The 17,781-nt window shown below is 35.7% G+C and overlaps 2 protein-coding genes across 3 annotated transcripts; both read right to left on the minus strand.

Annotated features, from left to right (window-relative positions):
- Nucleotides 1-11,902: 11,902 nt before the first annotated feature.
- LOC112720360 (uncharacterized) lies at nt 11,903-13,280 on the minus strand. Its single transcript, XM_025771275.3, has 2 exons — nt 13,038-13,280; nt 11,903-12,261 (listed from the first exon to the last, which is right to left on the minus strand). Exons 1-2 carry the CDS (start codon nt 13,146-13,148, stop codon nt 12,046-12,048), a joined length of 327 nt encoding a protein of 108 aa, XP_025627060.1. The 5' UTR covers nt 13,149-13,280; the 3' UTR covers nt 11,903-12,045.
- An 831-nt stretch (nt 13,281-14,111) lies between these two features.
- Nucleotides 14,112-16,959, minus strand: LOC112720359 (uncharacterized). Of its 2 annotated transcripts, XM_025771273.2 has the most exons (4): nt 16,081-16,959; nt 14,845-15,929; nt 14,725-14,754; nt 14,112-14,319 (listed from the first exon to the last, which is right to left on the minus strand). In XM_025771273.2, the coding sequence occupies exons 1-3, from the start codon at nt 16,780-16,782 to the stop codon at nt 14,727-14,729; spliced, it is 1,815 nt and encodes a 604-aa protein (XP_025627058.1). In that variant the 5' UTR covers nt 16,783-16,959; the 3' UTR covers nt 14,112-14,319; nt 14,725-14,726. The 2 variants fall into 2 exon arrangements, with proteins under 2 accessions (XP_025627058.1, XP_072062604.1); XM_072206503.1 differs by lacking the exon at nt 14,725-14,754.
- Nucleotides 16,960-17,781: the final 822 nt, after the last annotated feature.

Raw genomic sequence — 17,781 nt, forward strand, 5'->3', positions numbered from 1 at the left:
ATTTCGATAAGCCTATAACACTTGACTTAATGTTTCATGCCAAGTACGAGGTCTTTGACCAATTTGCTTCTTAATCAAATTAATTAAAATTTTATTTGCAGTCTCAACTTGACCATTTACTTGCACATAATATGGGTCGAAGTTACCATAATTATACTCCTCGATGCTGCAAAATTCTTAATACATTGTCCAGTAAACATAATACCTTGATCAGTACTTAAAGTATGAGAAAATCCAAATCGATGGATTATATGTTCCTCTATGAAATCGATAATTTCATTTTGGCCAACATCTATTAAAGAAAAAGCCTCAACCCATTTTATAAAATAATCAATCACCACTAAGATAAACTTGTGATTTTTAGACGATGGAGGATGAATCAATCCAATTAAATCCAAAGTCCAACCTCTAAATGACCAAGGTTTTATAATTGAATGTAATTCAGAAGCAAGAATTTGTTGTATTATACCATGCTTCTGACATCCTTGACATGCTTTAGCATACTTAATGCAATCTTTGACCATCGACGGCCAATACACTCGATCACGTCGAAGTACCCATTTCATTCTCTCATCAGCTTGATGAGCACCGTATACACTTATGGACTAGAGCAATTATTTTTTCAGACTAACTCAAACACCTCATAAGACTTCCTTCAATGAGTTTTTTATACAATTCATCACCTATCACCACAAAATTCATTGATTTTAATTTGATCTTTCAATAAACTTGAATATTAGGACCCTTTGAATATTCTGCAATTGGTTTTCTCCAATCATCATCATCCCACTCGTCGATGACCAAGATTTTCCTTTCTTCGATAGGCACAAGAATTTGTTGGATTTCTACCAACTTTCCTAAAGTTTCAGGAAGGACCTTATACTTCAACGCAATTTAAGCCAGCTCATTAGCAATTCATTTCAAATTCTTGGAATATGAACCAATGATACTTTTTGAAAAGATACTAATAACTCCCATGCTGTCGACAAATATTTTTGTAATTTTTCATTATTACACTTGAATTCTTTCGACAACTGTTTTAAAACCAATTGAGAGTCTCCTAAAATTTGGACATCCGATGTCCCCTTGTCGATTAAAATTTCCAATCCTAATATCAAAGCCTCATATTTAGCTATATTATTCAAACATGGATACTTTAATTCAAACAAAAATTCCGATGGAATCCCCTTTGGGGATATGATTAAAATGCCGACACCAGCACCATCTTTGTGTTTTGACCCATCAAAATATAACTTCCAGGGTTTGACTACGATATGAACGATATTTGCCCCCTGGTCATTGAGATTATTCGGTCGATCAACCAGAAAATCTGCAATGACTTGACCTTTAACAGCCTTGGCTGGGACATATTGTAAATCAAACTCCGTCAAGGCAAGCATCCATTTTTCTAATCGACCTCTTAATATTGGATAAGATAATATATATTTTACCAAATCAGTTTGTGCAATTACTTTTATGATTTTCGCAACCATGTAACACTTTAACTTTGTACACGCATAATAAAGAGAAAGGCATAACTTCTCAATAGGAGATTATCTTGTCTTAATATCAGACAACACTCGACTTAGATAATAAATTGCTCTTTCTCATCCCTCTTTATCATCTTGAGCCAACATACACCCAATTGTATTTGTCAAAGCTGCAACGTACAATTTCAAAGGCTTGAAAGGACGGACTATTGCCATTACTGGTACTTTCGACAAGTAATTCTTGACCAAATGAAATGGTTTTTGATGTTCATTCATCCACACATATTAGGACTCATCTTTAAGATTGACTAAAGGTGAGAAAACATGGGTTCGACCAGACAATTTAGAAATAAATCATTGTAAACAAGGATGGCAAAACTCCCTAGAGCATGGGGATCCCTGTGGGACTTCCCCTAAATGGGGACCCGAAGACGGGGAATTTTCTCCGCATGGATGGGAATGGGGCCAACATTTCTCCGAGGCAGATGTGGGGACCCAAGCGGGGATTCCCGTCCCGTCTCCGCTAATCCTTCGAATTATTAAATTTACTTAAATACCCTTAATAATTTATTTCTAATATAAATTTTTTAGTCATTTTACATACCATATATATATTGAAAAATCTAACCCTAATTTCAAAAGTGTCTTCCCTTCTCTCCATAACACTAACACTGCGTCGTCCCACTCCCCAATCACCCCAGAAGGCCAAAACTCGCAAATCCCAATCTCCCATAGCGTCAGAACCTTATACCTAGCCACTCCTACTCAGTGCTCATCGTGTCGTCACCCCCTCGTCGCCTTATTGTCTCTGATCGCGGCGTTGTTTCCCCTTTTCAACACTGCATGACTGTGTCTTTGTATGTTGTAATAATATTTTTTTATTTTTCATTAGAACTTTCATATAAATGATCAATACAGGAAGATTGGGAATAGGACCCCACAGAAAATGGGGATGGGGGACAATATTTCCCTACAGTGGGGATTGGGGCAAGGACAAAGAGCAAATCTAGGGGGCGAGAACGGGGAGCGAGAAGGTTTCCCCCACCCCCGCCCTGCCCCATTGCCATCCCTAGTCATAAGAAGTTAGCTTTTCCTAGAAACGATTGAACTTCTTTTTTCGACATAGGGCATGGCAACTCTAAAATTACTTTAGCTTTATTCTAATCAATAGCAATTCTTTTCTTTTGTACCACGAATCCTAAAATATTTTCTGCCGAAACCCCAAATGCACATTTCAAAGGATTCATCTTTAAACCTTTCTGTCGCATCGTTTTAATTGCTTGGCTTAAATAATCGAGATGTTGGTCCATCAAATTCGACTTTACCATCACATCGTCGATATATGTTTCCAAAATTTTATATGCTTTTTGACATCATTTTTATATAGTTTTTAGTATGTTTTATTTAGTTTTTATTAAGTTTTTATAGGTTTTAGTGTTAAATTCACATTTTTAGATCCTACTATGAGTTTTTGTATTTTGTACAATTTCAGGTTTTTTTCTGGCTGAAATTGAGGAGTTGAAGCAGAAGTCTGATTCAGAGACAGAGAAAGCACTGCAGATGCTGTCCGGATCTGACCTCCTTGTATTCGGAAGAGCTTTTCTGGAGCAACAGAAGTCCAAATGGAGCGCTCTTAACGGCTATGGAAATTTGACTTCCAAAGCTTTCCAGCAATATATAATAGTCTGTATTTTGCTTCGGATTAGAAGGCCCAAAACTGGCGTCCAACGCTAGCTACGCCCAAAGAGCAGAGCCCAGCGTCCAAACACCCAGAGACCTTATAGCACGTGGATCTTTTAATCTCTTTAATTTTGAGATTGATTTCAAGAGCAAAACGTCGAGGTGCTTGTTTTACTAGTCACGAGAATGGCTTCAATGCCAATCGATGTTCCACTAAAGAACAAAAGAGACCAGGCATTTCATCATAATCCTAAGCAAAACAATCTTTGTACTCAATCAAGAGACTAATCAAATTTGCTCGAAATTGATCGTTAATGTGTTTGCAAATATAAGTAGGTCTGAAATCTCAATCAGATCCTAAATTAATTTCTTCAAGTGGATCTTGAGATTCAAAACCCTTTTTGATATGATCATCATTAACTGTAGTTTTTTCAAAACCCAAAGATTTCAGATCATAAATACAATCGAAAGAAAGATTAACTGAATCATATGAAGAAAAACAAACTTTATTATCAACTGAATCAGGAATCGAGTTACTTACAAAGCAAGCTTGGGATACATCGACGCAAGATTGGTCAACAACATTAGTCCTAGGAATGGAAATACATGAAGAATCTGAACTACAACCAAATTTGATTTTAGAAATCGAAACTATACTAGGAATTGAAAATGTTGAATTGAAATCAATATCTCATTCAACTTCATTATCTTATCTTTCGAAATTTTTAATTAAAAATTCAGATTTCAATTTTAAATTTTTATCTTATCATATCTTAGTTTCAAAATTCAAAAATCAAATCTTTTCAAAATTAAAAATCTCATCTTTTTCAAAAATCTTATCTTTTTCTTATCTTTTTCAAAATTTAAAAATCTTATCTTATCTTTTTCAAATTTCAAATTTTAAAAATCAAATCTTTTTCAAAATCAAATTTCAAAATCTTATCTTTTTAAAATCTTTTTCAAATCTTTATAATTTCTTATCTTATCTTTTCTAACTACAAATTTTAAAATTCAATCTTTTTCAAATCTTTTTAGTTTCTTATCTTATCTTTTTTCTAATTTCAAATTTTAATTTCAAATCTTTTCTGATCTTATTTCTTTTTTATTTTAAATTCAAATCTTTTCTTAATTAATATCTTATCTTCTCTCTCTTCTTTTTCAAAACTTCCTAACTAACTCTATTCTCTCTTAATTTTTGAAAACTTCTTCTTCTTCTCTCTCTTTTATTTTTGAAAATATAACATTTAAATTTTAAATCTTTTTAAATTAATTAACTTAATTTTAAAAAATAATTAATAAATAAAATAAAAACAAAAATATAGCAGAACCAAATGCAACAAACACAATTATTACAAACAGAAAAATCATAAATAGGATTCAAATATAGCAGATAATCAAGTAGCATTTAGTTATGCAATCACTTAGGCAATCCAAACAAGACATATAGATGCATATGATACATGCCTGTCCTAGTGGCTGATGAGTCTCATCTGTCAGTTATAAAGCCAACCCGACAAGTCCTGGTAGCTAACCATTGGGCCGTCCCTCTGTCGTGCATCCCTAACTCAAGTAATTCTCAATCATAAACATAATCATAATCATACAACACTCACACTGGTGTTTATCCACGGGGGCGAGCTCATCTAGAACTTTCACAGTATTCGGCCATACTTACTACATAGGGTCAATAGAGTATCGAGTCTCAACCTGGAGCACGTGGTGGCTAGCCACTGCTTTCACACAGGAAAACTCGTATCTCAGATAGTCATTTAATATTCATTCATAACATTCCATAATCATTCATTATGACCATATCATCACCTATACATCACATAATTGCACATTTTATACATCACTCATCATAACTCAGGACAAGTGGGGCGAAACCACAACCCTTGCGTCCACCCGGGGAGCCTCATTGAAAACTCTGAGATTTATTGTATCCTTCTCTTTTTTTTATTGCCTGGGGACAAGCAATATTTTAAGTTTGGTGTTATGATGAGCGAATATTTTATATGCTTTTTGGCATCATTTTCATATAGTTTTCATTATGTTTTGTTTAAGTTTTATTATATTTTCATAGGTTTTAGTGCAAAATTCACATTTTTGGATTCTACTTTGAGCTTGTGCATTTTATGATGATTTCAAGTAAATGTTGGCTGAAATTGGAGAGGTTTGGAAAAGTCAGAGTCAGAGACAGAGAAAGGACTGCAGATGCTGTCAAGATCTGACCTCCGTGCACTCGAAGAAAAATTTTGGAGCTACAGATATCCAAATAGCGCGCTCTCAACGGCATTAGAAAGCTAACATCCAAGGCTTTCCTGCAATATATAATAGTCCATACTTTGCTCTGGAAATGAAGGCTCAAAGCTGGTATTCAACGCCAGCTCTTCACCCCATTCCTGGCATTGGATGCCCAAAAGGAAGCAGCTGGCGTCCAACGCCCAAAAGGGAGTCCAAACCTGGCGTTCAACGCCCAAGAAGGACCCTAGGACGTGGAGACACCCTTAGCTTAGCCCAAACACTCACCAAGTGGGCCCCAGAAGTGAATTTTTGCACTACAAAACCATTCCATCATATTTTTGTACTTCCTAGTTATTAGATTAGTATATATAGGAGAAGATCAACCATGTTTAGGATCTTCTACCTTATGCCATATTTTCATTTACATTACTTTTTGTAAGCTATGAGTCACTAACCTCCTAAGTTAAGGTTAGGAGCTCTGCTAACTTTTATGGATTAATAATATCATTGTTCTATTTCAATCATGTCTTGATTCTATTCTAATATGTATCTTCGTTCTTCAACCTTATGAATGGGATGACTGGTGACAATCATCCTTATTCTACATGGGTTCTTGCAAGTCCATGACGGGATAGTATTGAACCACAAGCTTGATTATACATCTCTTAGACGAATAAACCACGGCTTTGTTGGGTACTTGGAGACATCTATGCAGCCGAGGTGCGGGGCGATTAGGACCTGTGTGGTATAGGCTAGAACCAAGAAGCAGCATTCCCTGATCCAGAAAATTCGACCTTGTCTGTGGTGTTTTGAGTAGGATCACCAAGGAAATGGACTGCAGGAGCTTCACCCCCGTTCAGATTGGATGACCGCTGACGCGGCATTTGATCTGAAGCAGAGGAGGCTAATGACCACTGACCTGGCGTTAGTCATCTACAGCCTGCCATAGAATGAATCATCAAAAGTTGGAGTAGACAGTGAGAAAAGTTGATCCAGAAGGAAGAAGCATCTTCGAAGCCTCAACCATTCTCTCATCACTGCTTTCGCATCTATCTAGTAACGTTTTATTTATTTAATTCTATTTTATGTGTTTTCTACAACAACAATCATCTTTTCTATCCGTCTGACTAAGATCTACAAGCTAGCCACAGCTTGTTCAAACCAACAATCTCCGTGGGATCAACCATCACTCACCTGAGGTATTACTTGGACGACGCGGTGCACTTGCCGGTCTATCTGTGCGAATATTGCGGAGTCAATTTCGTGTACCACCTAATCACCGTCTTCTAAACTTATAACAGAAATTCATCAATTTAATTTACTAACTCACCTCTAATAGTCTTAGGATCTAATTACTAGATAGAAATCTTAAACATTAATTAAATAAATTTAGAAAGCTAGAGAATCCTTGAAAAAGTGAAGAAAACCATTTTTCAGCAAAACAAGGGTTTCAGGTTTGAAAAATTTCTGCACCAAGAAAGCACGCTATCCTGTTCTTAGAAAATTCACCAAAAATCATATTTTCACTTGATGAATCTGAAATTTTCCAGAAATAAATTGGACTTATAGAGTTTTAAATCACATCAAGTCCCATAAAAAAATCATTTTTCTGGAAAGAGTTATACTAATTACAAGTTTGCTTTCAAAAACTAATTTTGCTGTCAACACAACTAAGAGCTCTATTTTTAAAACAAGCACAACTTCTACAAAATTTATTAAAATCTGAAATTTTTATATAAACAAGAAAATAGGTTCAGTTTCAATTTCATTTTGGTTCCACTCAAAAATGTACTCAGGATTGGGAGATATAAGCTTGGAAAGTTGCTGGTTTGATTATGCAGTAGCAGAAAATCAGCATTGAAGAAACAAACTTCAAAAACTCATATCTCCTAATCTAACCGTTAAAAGTTAACCAAATTTTGTAAGATTGATTACACATCACAAAGAGTCAATAAAAACGAATCCCATTGAATTGTGATGGTTAGATCATTCTCAAAAAGCTTTCAAAGTTGCTGCAAGAAAATCTGTTTATGTAGAATTTTGCAAAACTCAATTTTTTTTTGGACTAAACCAAACCTCAATATAACAATTCTCACTTTTAAACAATTCCACTCACATACCAAAACTATCTTATGCATTTAATTTCATAATTCCCATCATAAAGTCCCATTCACCACATCAATTCACATACACATAACAACAACTAACATTTTACAACTACAACTCTCACTCACCACATCAATTCACATGCACAAAACAACATTCAACATTTCACAACCACATGAGCCATGCTCAATCAATCCTTTACCTCAATCATCAATTTATCATCATAAATTCTCTAATTTCTCATCATCTATCAATAGCAACATCATCAATCATCAACATATCAATAATTACCCATTATTAACATCATAATTTGTCCAATTATCACAATCATCATAATAATCAATATTCATACTCCACCGTATACAACTTCTTTAACCTTCATCAAAATCATCATCAACCATAACATTTACATGCAATTAATCATACAACCACATCATTCAATCTTATCTTAAAGCCACTATCCTAAGTGTCACGAAATATTACATATTACATAAAGAAAACTGAAACTATACTTTGGCCCATTCCCAATATGTACAAAAATTACCAATTGATTACAACCAAGCTCAATCAGGCCACCAACTAAATTCCACTTGCTCCCAATATCACAATTATCAAGCTATACACAATTAATTCATAAAGATCAATACCTAGAATTTCCAAATACACAAATGACAAAGGTATAAAGCTTTCTTACCTTACCCATTGTGAATTGGGATAAAATTCAACAATAACCCGCAACTAGATCACACATAAACAACCAAAATCATAAAATTTTCTCAAAATCAAAACCCAAAATCACAGAATTACATAGGGCAAAAAATTGGAGTGTGAGATTTGAGTTCTTATCAACTTTGTTTAGCTAGAAATGAAGAGTCTAATGAGAAATTCGTGTGGTCGCAAATGGCTCATCAATCGGAGTTCCGGATCAAAAGTTATGGAGTTTTGAAGGAGAAAATGAATAGTGACATGGAGCTCTCTCCTCCCCCCCCCCTTCCTTCTAATTTCAGTGTGCCCTCACCCTCTTTGGTGAGTGAATGAGCTGAAATGCTCATTTAATGTGTGTTTATAAGTTGGGTTTGGCCCAACTTAGGCCCGATTCAACTCGTTAGTGTTTTTTGTCCGTTTGGCCTAACTTTAGACAGAACTTTTAGAATTAGTGCCCGATTTGCAACTCTAATCTATTTTTATCTTTCAAATTAATAATTGAATTTCCTAAATTTATTTACTCATAATTAAATTTGTTTTCTTACTCACAGTGCCAGTCCAATTAAATCGATACGCGTTTTTACGTATCTTTCAGCTGAAAAGTATTTTCTCCCGCTCGAAAAATTCACTGAATCCAAATTTTATCTTTATATTTTCTAATTAATATCTCTAAATTTCGAACCTAATCCAGGCACCTAAATCATATTTTTATTTTATTTTAATTAAATGATTAATTAATTCTTGGTTCTTACAGGGGGCTTCTAATTCATAGTTCCTCTCATCCTCCTTATTCTCATATATGCTATGATGCCTATAAAATTTCTCACAATACTCCCTATCAGTCACAGGAACACAAGAAAGAACAGTGATGTCTACTTAAACTCGAAGACTAAGGGAGACTTTGGTTGACATACTCGTAAGAATAGTACAAGTCTACGAGACATAAAGGCTACACCTACAAATGGAAAAGAAAAGAAAATCGTTACTATAAGAGGTCGAACCTCGTACACAGCAGGTCGAGTAAATCAACCAAACCAAAAGAAAGCTGCTCTTTCCAAAATTTTTTTCTACAGTGCAGCCAAATAGTGCCTCTCTTATGCACCATCACTGCATTAAAGCAACATCATTAGGGGCAGTACAATACATAAACAAAAAGGTAACAGCCACAATAATAAAGAGAAGTCTTGTAGGATCTTTCATCATTAAACTTTCTTAAACGTTTCAAGCATCAAACTCGCAAGAAAGTCAAAAAGAAAACCTTTTTCAACAAAACGGAAAAAGGACAATGATAGTGGAGGTAAAACCTCAATAAAGACAACCAGCAGTCCCAGGTAAACAGAAACGAGAGTTCACGAAAAAGAGAAAACGAAAACCAACCTCGAAGAAAATTGTGAAAAAAGGGAGAGCACGTCTAAACAGCAAAAACGCGGACGATCCTTTTCACGCTGGCAAAAGCAAAATTCTTCGAAAGACCAAGATAAAAAAATCTTAGAAGAAACAACCAGCAGTCCCAGGCAAACAAAAATGAGAAATCACAAAAAAGAGAAAACGAAAACCAACCTCTAAGAAGATAAAGAAAATTCGTAACATTAAGAAAATACTATCACCGAATTATAATCATCGACCAAGAGTCCAAAATTTGTTATGTTATTTTATGAGTTAATAGTCAAAATCGTCCCTGAAAGATACCCCGATCTCCATATTCATCCCTGAAAGATAAAGTTAATCAAAATCGTCCTCGAAAGATGACGGACATGACCACGTTTGTCCTTCCGTCATCTCCTTCACTGATGTGGCTAACATTGGGTGACGTGTTTCGTTAACTACCCACGTGGACGACGCCTACGTGTACGCTATTGTTGCTGACAAGGTAAGTATGTGAAAACAATTCAAATTAATCCCTTGGATGATGAACCCTAATCCTAAAATTGATGATAAATAAGTCACGGTCAACAATCATATGGCCATATAGTTGGGTAGAACTTGGAATTGTTGTGTCGCCGGGAGGATGGAGACGGGAAATGGAGGTCGTAGTGGTGGTGTGTTGTTTCCGTCGCACGACAGCAATGGTTCCAGCGCTTCAATGCGAATGAGGAGGAAGACTCATGAGGAATCATGTTTCTGCGGGTTGAAGGCTGTGATAAAAAAATCTGGGATAGCAGAGAACCCAGATAGATTATTCCATGCATGTCCAAGGTACCGGGTGAGTGGTGTTGAAAAAGTTCAAAGTTTTCCATCTTGTTATGTGTTATTGGGTGTTTTTTCATTGTTTTCTTCTCTGATTTATCAATTTGCAAAAGGACAGTCACTGTAATTACTTTAAGTGGATTGATGATGATGACTATCAAGCAGTGGTTGAAGGTGATGCAAAGAAAGATTCTAGAACTGATTTGCAAGTTGAAAGTGACTATGATGAATGGAGGGTGAAGGTGGCATGGAGATTGGGTAGTTTAAAAGATGAAGTTAGATCTTTGAAACTGTTAATAATTTTCATGTTTGTGATAGTTATAATTAATGTGATCCTTTGTTGTTTGATATGTATTTCCAAGTAAACACAATTCTGTTGAAATGTAATGGTGTATTGAGTGTGATGGATTGAATGAGAATAGATGTTTGATTAGTGTTGTTTAAGATTAACTCCAAACTCTCAATTACTGGCATTGTGGAATATTGCAAATTAATTACTATCACTGTTGCTATAAGATTAAACCATAAACAGAGTAAGTAATCAAAGTAAGTAGTTATAACATTGTGCTGCCATTGAAGGCTAATTGTCACATTGTCTTAAAGATAAGTACCATGGTGCATGCTTTTTGCCAATGATATTGTCCTTATGGGAGAGTCAAGAGAAGACCTAAATAAGAAGTTGGAGTTGTGGAGAGAAGCTCTAGAAGTGTATGGTCTGCATATAAGCCGTAGCAAGACGGAATATATGAAATGTAAGTTCAATCCGAGAAGGGAAAACCCTAATATAGAGGTGAAGATTGGAGAAAACATCCTACCAAAAGTTAAAAGTTTTAAGTATCTTGGGTGCATCATACAGGATAATAGAGAGATTAAACAGGATGTAAATCATAGGATCCAAGCAGGTTGGTCAAAATGACGGAGTACATCTGGTTTTATATGCGACAAAAAAGTGTCTTTAAAACTTAAAGATAAATTTTATCGCACCGCTATAAGATCGGCTATGCTTTATGGTGCGGAGTGTTAGGCGGCTAAAGGGGAGCACGAACATAAGTTGAGTGTGGCAGAGATGAAGATGTTGAGATGGATGAATGGTCATACGCGATTGGATAAAATAAAGAACGAAGATATAAGGGAGAGAGTTGGAGTAGCACTCATTGTGGAAAAGATGGTTGAATCGCGTCTCAGGTGGTTTGGACATGTGAGAAAAAGACCGATAGAACATCCAGTCAGGAGGGTGGATGAGATGGAAGATGAACAAGGGGCGAAAGGCAGAGGAAGACCTAAGAAGACCATCCATGAGGTGGTCAAATGAGATCTACATGTAAACGGTCTTTCTGTAGACATGATACATGACAGAACACAATGGCGTCGTTTGATTCATGTAGCCGACCCCACTTAGTGGGACAAGACTTTGTTGTTGTTGTTGTTGTTTGTCTTAAAGATAAGTACCACAGCAAATTTATAAAGTATCCAATCTTAAAAATGAAGGCTACACCAAAAAAGAATGGTATATACAACTTTCAAATTACACATAACCACAATAACCACAATATTTAATATGGTACTTCATTTGTCCTGTACAAAAAAAAAAAAAAAAAAAAAAAACAAAGCAGCCCCATACATTACTTTCTAATCAAAGTAGTTTATCATTCTTTCTTGGGTTCTTAAAGCTTGGAATAGGCACAAAAATCATAAAGTTGGCCAACTTCTTAGCAGTTATAGAACTTGTCTCTTTGATGGTCTCAGCTGAGATAGCCACTGGTGTAGCTGCAGTAAGTTTAGGGGAGAATCTAGCTCTTACTTTCGCTTTAATCACCTGTAATTTAGGTGGCGTAGCTACAACTTCATCCTGCAAAATTAACCATTAGCCAAATTATATATCAACTTGATAGCTTGCCATAATGCCATAAACACTAACTTTTTTCCTATTCCCAAACCATACCGCATAATGATCATCAGACAGACAATGCAGAAATTATAATCTTTAGTTAAATGCTAAATGATCCTCAAGCAACATGTCTAGTTGTTTATCCCGTTTCATAGTTGTTTGATTCCATTATAAATATTATATTACACAAGTAAAAAAAATTAAATAAATCATGACTAAATTTGCACTGAACTTAAGGATACATATCATGGCCTAATAAAAATATATATAGACACTGTTTTGGCAGGTAATGTTGCTTACCACAATTTTTTTATAGAAAACTGTACAAGACTGAATCCAAGAGATTATCTAAAAGATATTAGAATTTATTATATTGAATAAGCTGTCCATCGTAGATCATGACTCATCTAAATTGACCATTTCATTTCTCTCACCAATTTCATTAGTACTAAGGTCAAATAGAATCTTTCAGTTCTTATAACCGAAATATTCCATAATCTTTGTAAAAGTTCCTGGTAATCTTCAATTCAAGAGTTAAATGTCCTATAGTCCATAGATTTTACAGGGACTCTAAACTACAAATAAATAGTAAATATAAACACACAAAAGAGACCATGATTCAGTTTGAATCTAATACAAACTTCCACAGCAGGATTTAAGACAACAAACTGAAGGAATTGTAATTGTTATTGACGTTATAAAATAAAATTCACAATCACAATAGGGTAACAGAGCACCTGTATCTTGCGACGCCAATCTTCGATACCCTCTTTGACCATGGTCACCCCAACGATGACCCAGAGAGGAACGATTGCGCTGACAGCAGTGTATGGAGCAAGCTTTGTCATTGCCAAGACACCAATGACCAAGAAATAGAAATTAGCAACCCTCCTAAACTGCTCAGAGTGACTTTGTCATGTTCATATATCATGTTTTCATCAACAGAGTTTTTAAACATTCCACCATGATGAAACACAAAAATCATGGGAGGACCCTCCATCTACAATAACATTGACGAAAATTTCATTAACAAACATAGGAAAACATACCAAAACATACCCTAAACCCAAAACAAACACGCAACAAACGAATAAAACTATCACTAAAATGAAACACCCCTACCTAAAAAATCATCACAAAGCCAATAAAAGCAAAACATTCTGACCCACTCATATTATATAAGAACAGTCATACAAACCGTTAGTCACCCCAAACCCTACCCATACTCAGAGGAACACATGAGTCACGCCACTAGGAAGACATCAAGCCACATAATAACTCAAAAAACAAGAAAAAGGTTTCATCTTTACCTCTAATCGTCGCGATGGCTTCCTCCACTATCGATGTTGCTCCAGGAGATGATCAGCTCTGTATTCAGTATCGATACCTCTTCTGTTTTAATTGTCTTCCAACACTGACGAAGGTTGATGGCATGGTTTAAATGTTGGGTCAAAGGCTTAGGGCATAACTTGAGGGAGACGATATGTTTTGGAGCGAAACAGAGAGAGATGGTTGTTAACAGAGGGGGTAATGCTTTGCAACGTTTTGAATCAGTCCTAAATGGCGTCATTTTGATAGCGTGTCATGCAGACAGTTAACGAAATATGTCCCAACATTAGCCACCTCGGCAAAGGAAAAGACGAAATATTATGACCGGATTAACCGGTTGAACCTGTGACCCATCGGTTGAACCAGTGACCCAGTGACCTGGCCGGGTCGATTGCCGGGTCGGTTCTGATAACTGTTTTTCCCCCACTTGACCCGCCCTTCTTTAAGAAGTATAAAACCCCACCCTGATAACTATTCGAATCTAACAAACAAGATTAATTTTTAAAATTTATACAACTATGATCACGTCTGAACATAAACTAAAAACACAAGAAACATACAATGTCAAACAAGATAAAAAAGAAAGAAATAAAAACCAATGTCTAGTCACTAAACAAATTTAACACAATTAATCTTGGTCGCTTTCTAACTCCCCATCATCATTGATAGTTTGGAGGTCAAGATTGAAACCTGAAAATCAAGAGTACAATAGCAATTAACAAATTAATTTGCATTCCTTCCTTCTTCAGAGGCATGAGTGCCACCAACAAGAAGCACCCTCAAACATAATGGAATATTGGAACCAAGTGCAAAAATATACAGATCAGTAAAACCAATAAGCGAAGATGAGCAGACCTATCATTAAATTTAAGCACATTTTCAATAAAATTGGATAGCATTAATTTTGTTGAATATACATTTATTTGTTGCTAGATTCTGACAATTTTATGGTGAGTATATTCATTAGTTAAAATATTAAAAAATAATGGCCATTCAAGGTGTAATTTTTCTTTCAGGATTTGGGAGTTTTCAATTTTAGGATACTGTGCAAATATTCTTCTTTAATTTCAACGTCTTAAACAAAGAATTTCTTACAATTATTGGTCTTCATCTCCAACAGCAAACCTGTCCAGTGTCCACAGAGATAAAGAAGTAATATCAAAGCTCAATGAACACGGTCAAGAAGTTTAAAGAGAGAAAGAGGGGCATACTCACATATAAAGATTTACATAATCACCAAGGTTAAGATTACCCTTGGATTCAATCTTGGCAGAAAAAGTTTTGAGTTGGAGCTTGACTCTGGCATAAGAAACAACCCCAGAACCAGAGTTAGTAGATGGCTCTCCCTCGAAAACATTTCCAGGTTCCATGAACATATAAATTAAACTTTCATCGCTAGTGTTGTGGCAACAAAAAATATACGTTACTTCTGCGGTCTTGTCCAAACCATCCACCCCCACCGTTGCCACAACATTCATCTTAGATAAATCATAAATACGCCACATTGGAGCGAAGTCAACAATCAGAAGATAATGACTGCATCCCAAACGAACAAGTTTCCTTGGACAAGATTCAGGAACTGGCGGAAAATTCCAATCAAGGTATTCCCAATTGTTAGCCTTGACGTCATATGACATGAGCCCTTGATGTTTATCACCACAAGAATACAATACAATGTGGGTCTTCTTGTGAGGCTTGGTGCTGTCCTCCCACAGAAAGTAAGAGTCAGGGTCCATGCAATATGACAAGAGAGCACTTTCGGGCACTTCCCTTGTTTCCCATAGACCTGATTTTAGGCTGTAAATATCAACCCAGCAATTTGCACTTCCAGTACCCCCAAAGATGTACAATTTGCCATCATAGGGGACTACTAAGGGTCTATATCGGCAGCAGAACATGCTTCCACAAAACTTCCAACTCCAATTAGAACCCTCATACTTGAGGCACCACATCCTTGAGGGGTAATGATCATCCCAATTCAAACACAATTCTGGGTCAATAATATTCAGGTCACCACCACCACCAGCAAAGAAGAAGCTGTGACCGACAGAACAAACTCCTTGCATATATGGTAATGGACAATCGACCAATAGACCATCTCTAAGAGGCCATTTGGCAGTTACATGACCTCCATCTTCAAGATCAACAGTGCCATTCTTAATAAAGTTGGCCTCAGTTATAGTTAACATCCTGCGCGTGATGGCTGATTTCCCAACATGATCTCTTTCAAGATTTATATTTTCCACAAACAGGTATAAGCGCTGCGTCATGGATAGCTTTGGATCAGAAGAACCAACATCCTGGAATTAGGGAAACAATCATATTATCTACGACAGAATCAAATCACCATAAGTTTACAGCAATTAACTATTAAATAGAAAGCTTTGCAGTGTGTTGATGATAAATTGAAACGTCATACTTATCCAGTTAAGTTTATAAGGATAAGAGGACCTCAGGATCATATTCCCCGCACATGGCATCAGCAGCACCTCCCGAAACAGCACCTTGCAAAACCCCAACAACACTTCCCCACCAGCTGGCAAAATCCGCGTTCAATTCAGCAGTGTCCCCCAAATCCCTAATATGATTGGCAGCCTTAGCCATCAAATTCGTGTCATCTCCAGAAGCCCCTTTGCCGGCGACAAACGCACTGAAACCGTAAGCATTCACAACTAACGATCCAAACTTATAGCCCTCCGCGTAATTGACGATCCGACCGGCGAACATCTGTGCTCCGAGAGAACGGTTGTCAGTGGGGATGAAATCTTGTCCGAGAAATTGGTTCCAAACTTCCGAAGTTGAAGCAACGAGGACGACAAGGTTCTCCTTGGGTAGGGCTTCGGGCACGTAATCCCTGGCATCTACGAGCTCCGTAACGACGCCGAACGACTCGAACAAATGGCAGAGGCACGAAGCTAGGGCTTTTGAGGTTCCGATTTGGGAAACAAATAGAATCTTGCCAGTTGGATTGCTTTTAGGTTTTTCATGATGGAGTCTTATGAGGTTCTTTTTGTGGGAGTAGAGGCGCATGAGGCGAGGCTTGCAGATTAATAACAAGGTTGTGGCAGTGGCCGAGACCACGGTCACGGTGGACAAGAGCAAGGGTACAGAAATATCTGCTTCTGACGACGACAACAACGAAAGTATTGCCATATTTCTTTTCTGTTTCAGAGGGTTTCCACCACCCCTCTTCTTTTTTTCCAGCTGCTGAAGAGAGTCGGTGTGTGAAGCATGACACCAGTAATACGCCTTATATCTATATCCAAGGCGGTGTTCGTTAATATGCCTTTATATATATATATATCCGAAGCCGATTATCTAAATCTAAACATTATAAAAAAATATTTATTTTGTAATATATAAATGGTTGAGAATTGATCTTAATATTATTGAGAATAAATTAAAAATATGTTTTATCATTATGCATATTCTTGGAATAAGTTCTTAATTTTTAAAATAATATTTGCTCATTGTTATAGTGTTTAAAAGTTATTATTTAATTATTAAAAAAAAATTACTTTTAAATTTAAAGATTACTATAAAAAATAAATTAAACACCAAATGAAAGATATTATAAAATTGACTTTTCAAAATATTTTTAATATTAATAAAGAAAAGAATTTTTTGATAATCAATATAATAATTAAATGATAATTTAAAAATTTTGGATAATTTTGTGAACGAAAATCTATTATTTATGACTATAAAGTTAGTTTTCCTTAATAAATTTATCAATATTTTAAATATTTTTAATAAAAATGGTAATTTAATCTAAAAATGTTATAATGAAGATTTAAATTTGTATCTTTTATGATATTTAAATATTTTTTTGACTAAACTACTTTTTTTAATTACATATATCTTTTTTATTTTTTAACATCTTTAATTTTATTTGTTTATTTTTTTAAAATATCAGACCATTTAACAATTTATGTTCGATCAAATGAGTTAATAGTTAAATTCGTCTTTGAAAAATCACACATTCTTCAAATTAGTCCTCAAAACGTAAGTCAAATTGGTCTTTTCATTAGTTAGATGATAACGGCTGATGACATGTTATATTAAGTGCCACGTGGCATGATGACGTGGTAGGTTAATATCACGTGTCACAATATCATTGGTTGATGTGTCAGGTCAGTGACACCTAACATG

The sequence above is a fragment of the Arachis hypogaea genome, chromosome 11 (genome assembly GCF_003086295.3).
Source record: "Arachis hypogaea cultivar Tifrunner chromosome 11, arahy.Tifrunner.gnm2.J5K5, whole genome shotgun sequence".
Taxonomy (NCBI): domain Eukaryota; kingdom Viridiplantae; phylum Streptophyta; class Magnoliopsida; order Fabales; family Fabaceae; genus Arachis; species Arachis hypogaea.

Coding starts and splice junctions, on each gene's coding strand:
- LOC112720359 (XM_025771273.2), bottom strand. CDS start 16,782: ATGGCAATACTTTCGTTGTTGTCGTCGTCAGAAGCAGATATTTCTGTA. Junction 15,930..16,080: donor GCGGGGAATATGATCCTGAG/GTCCTCTTATCC, acceptor CCCTAATTCCAG/GATGTTGGTTCTTCTGATCC. Junction 14,755..14,844: donor GATTATGTAAATCTTTATAT/GTGAGTATGCCC, acceptor GACACTGGACAG/GTTTGCTGTTGGAGATGAAG.
- LOC112720360 (XM_025771275.3), bottom strand. CDS start 13,148: ATGACAAAGCTTGCTCCATACACTGCTGTCAGCGCAATCGTTCCTCTC. Junction 12,262..13,037: donor ATTGGCGTCGCAAGATACAG/GTGCTCTGTTAC, acceptor TTAATTTTGCAG/GATGAAGTTGTAGCTACGCC.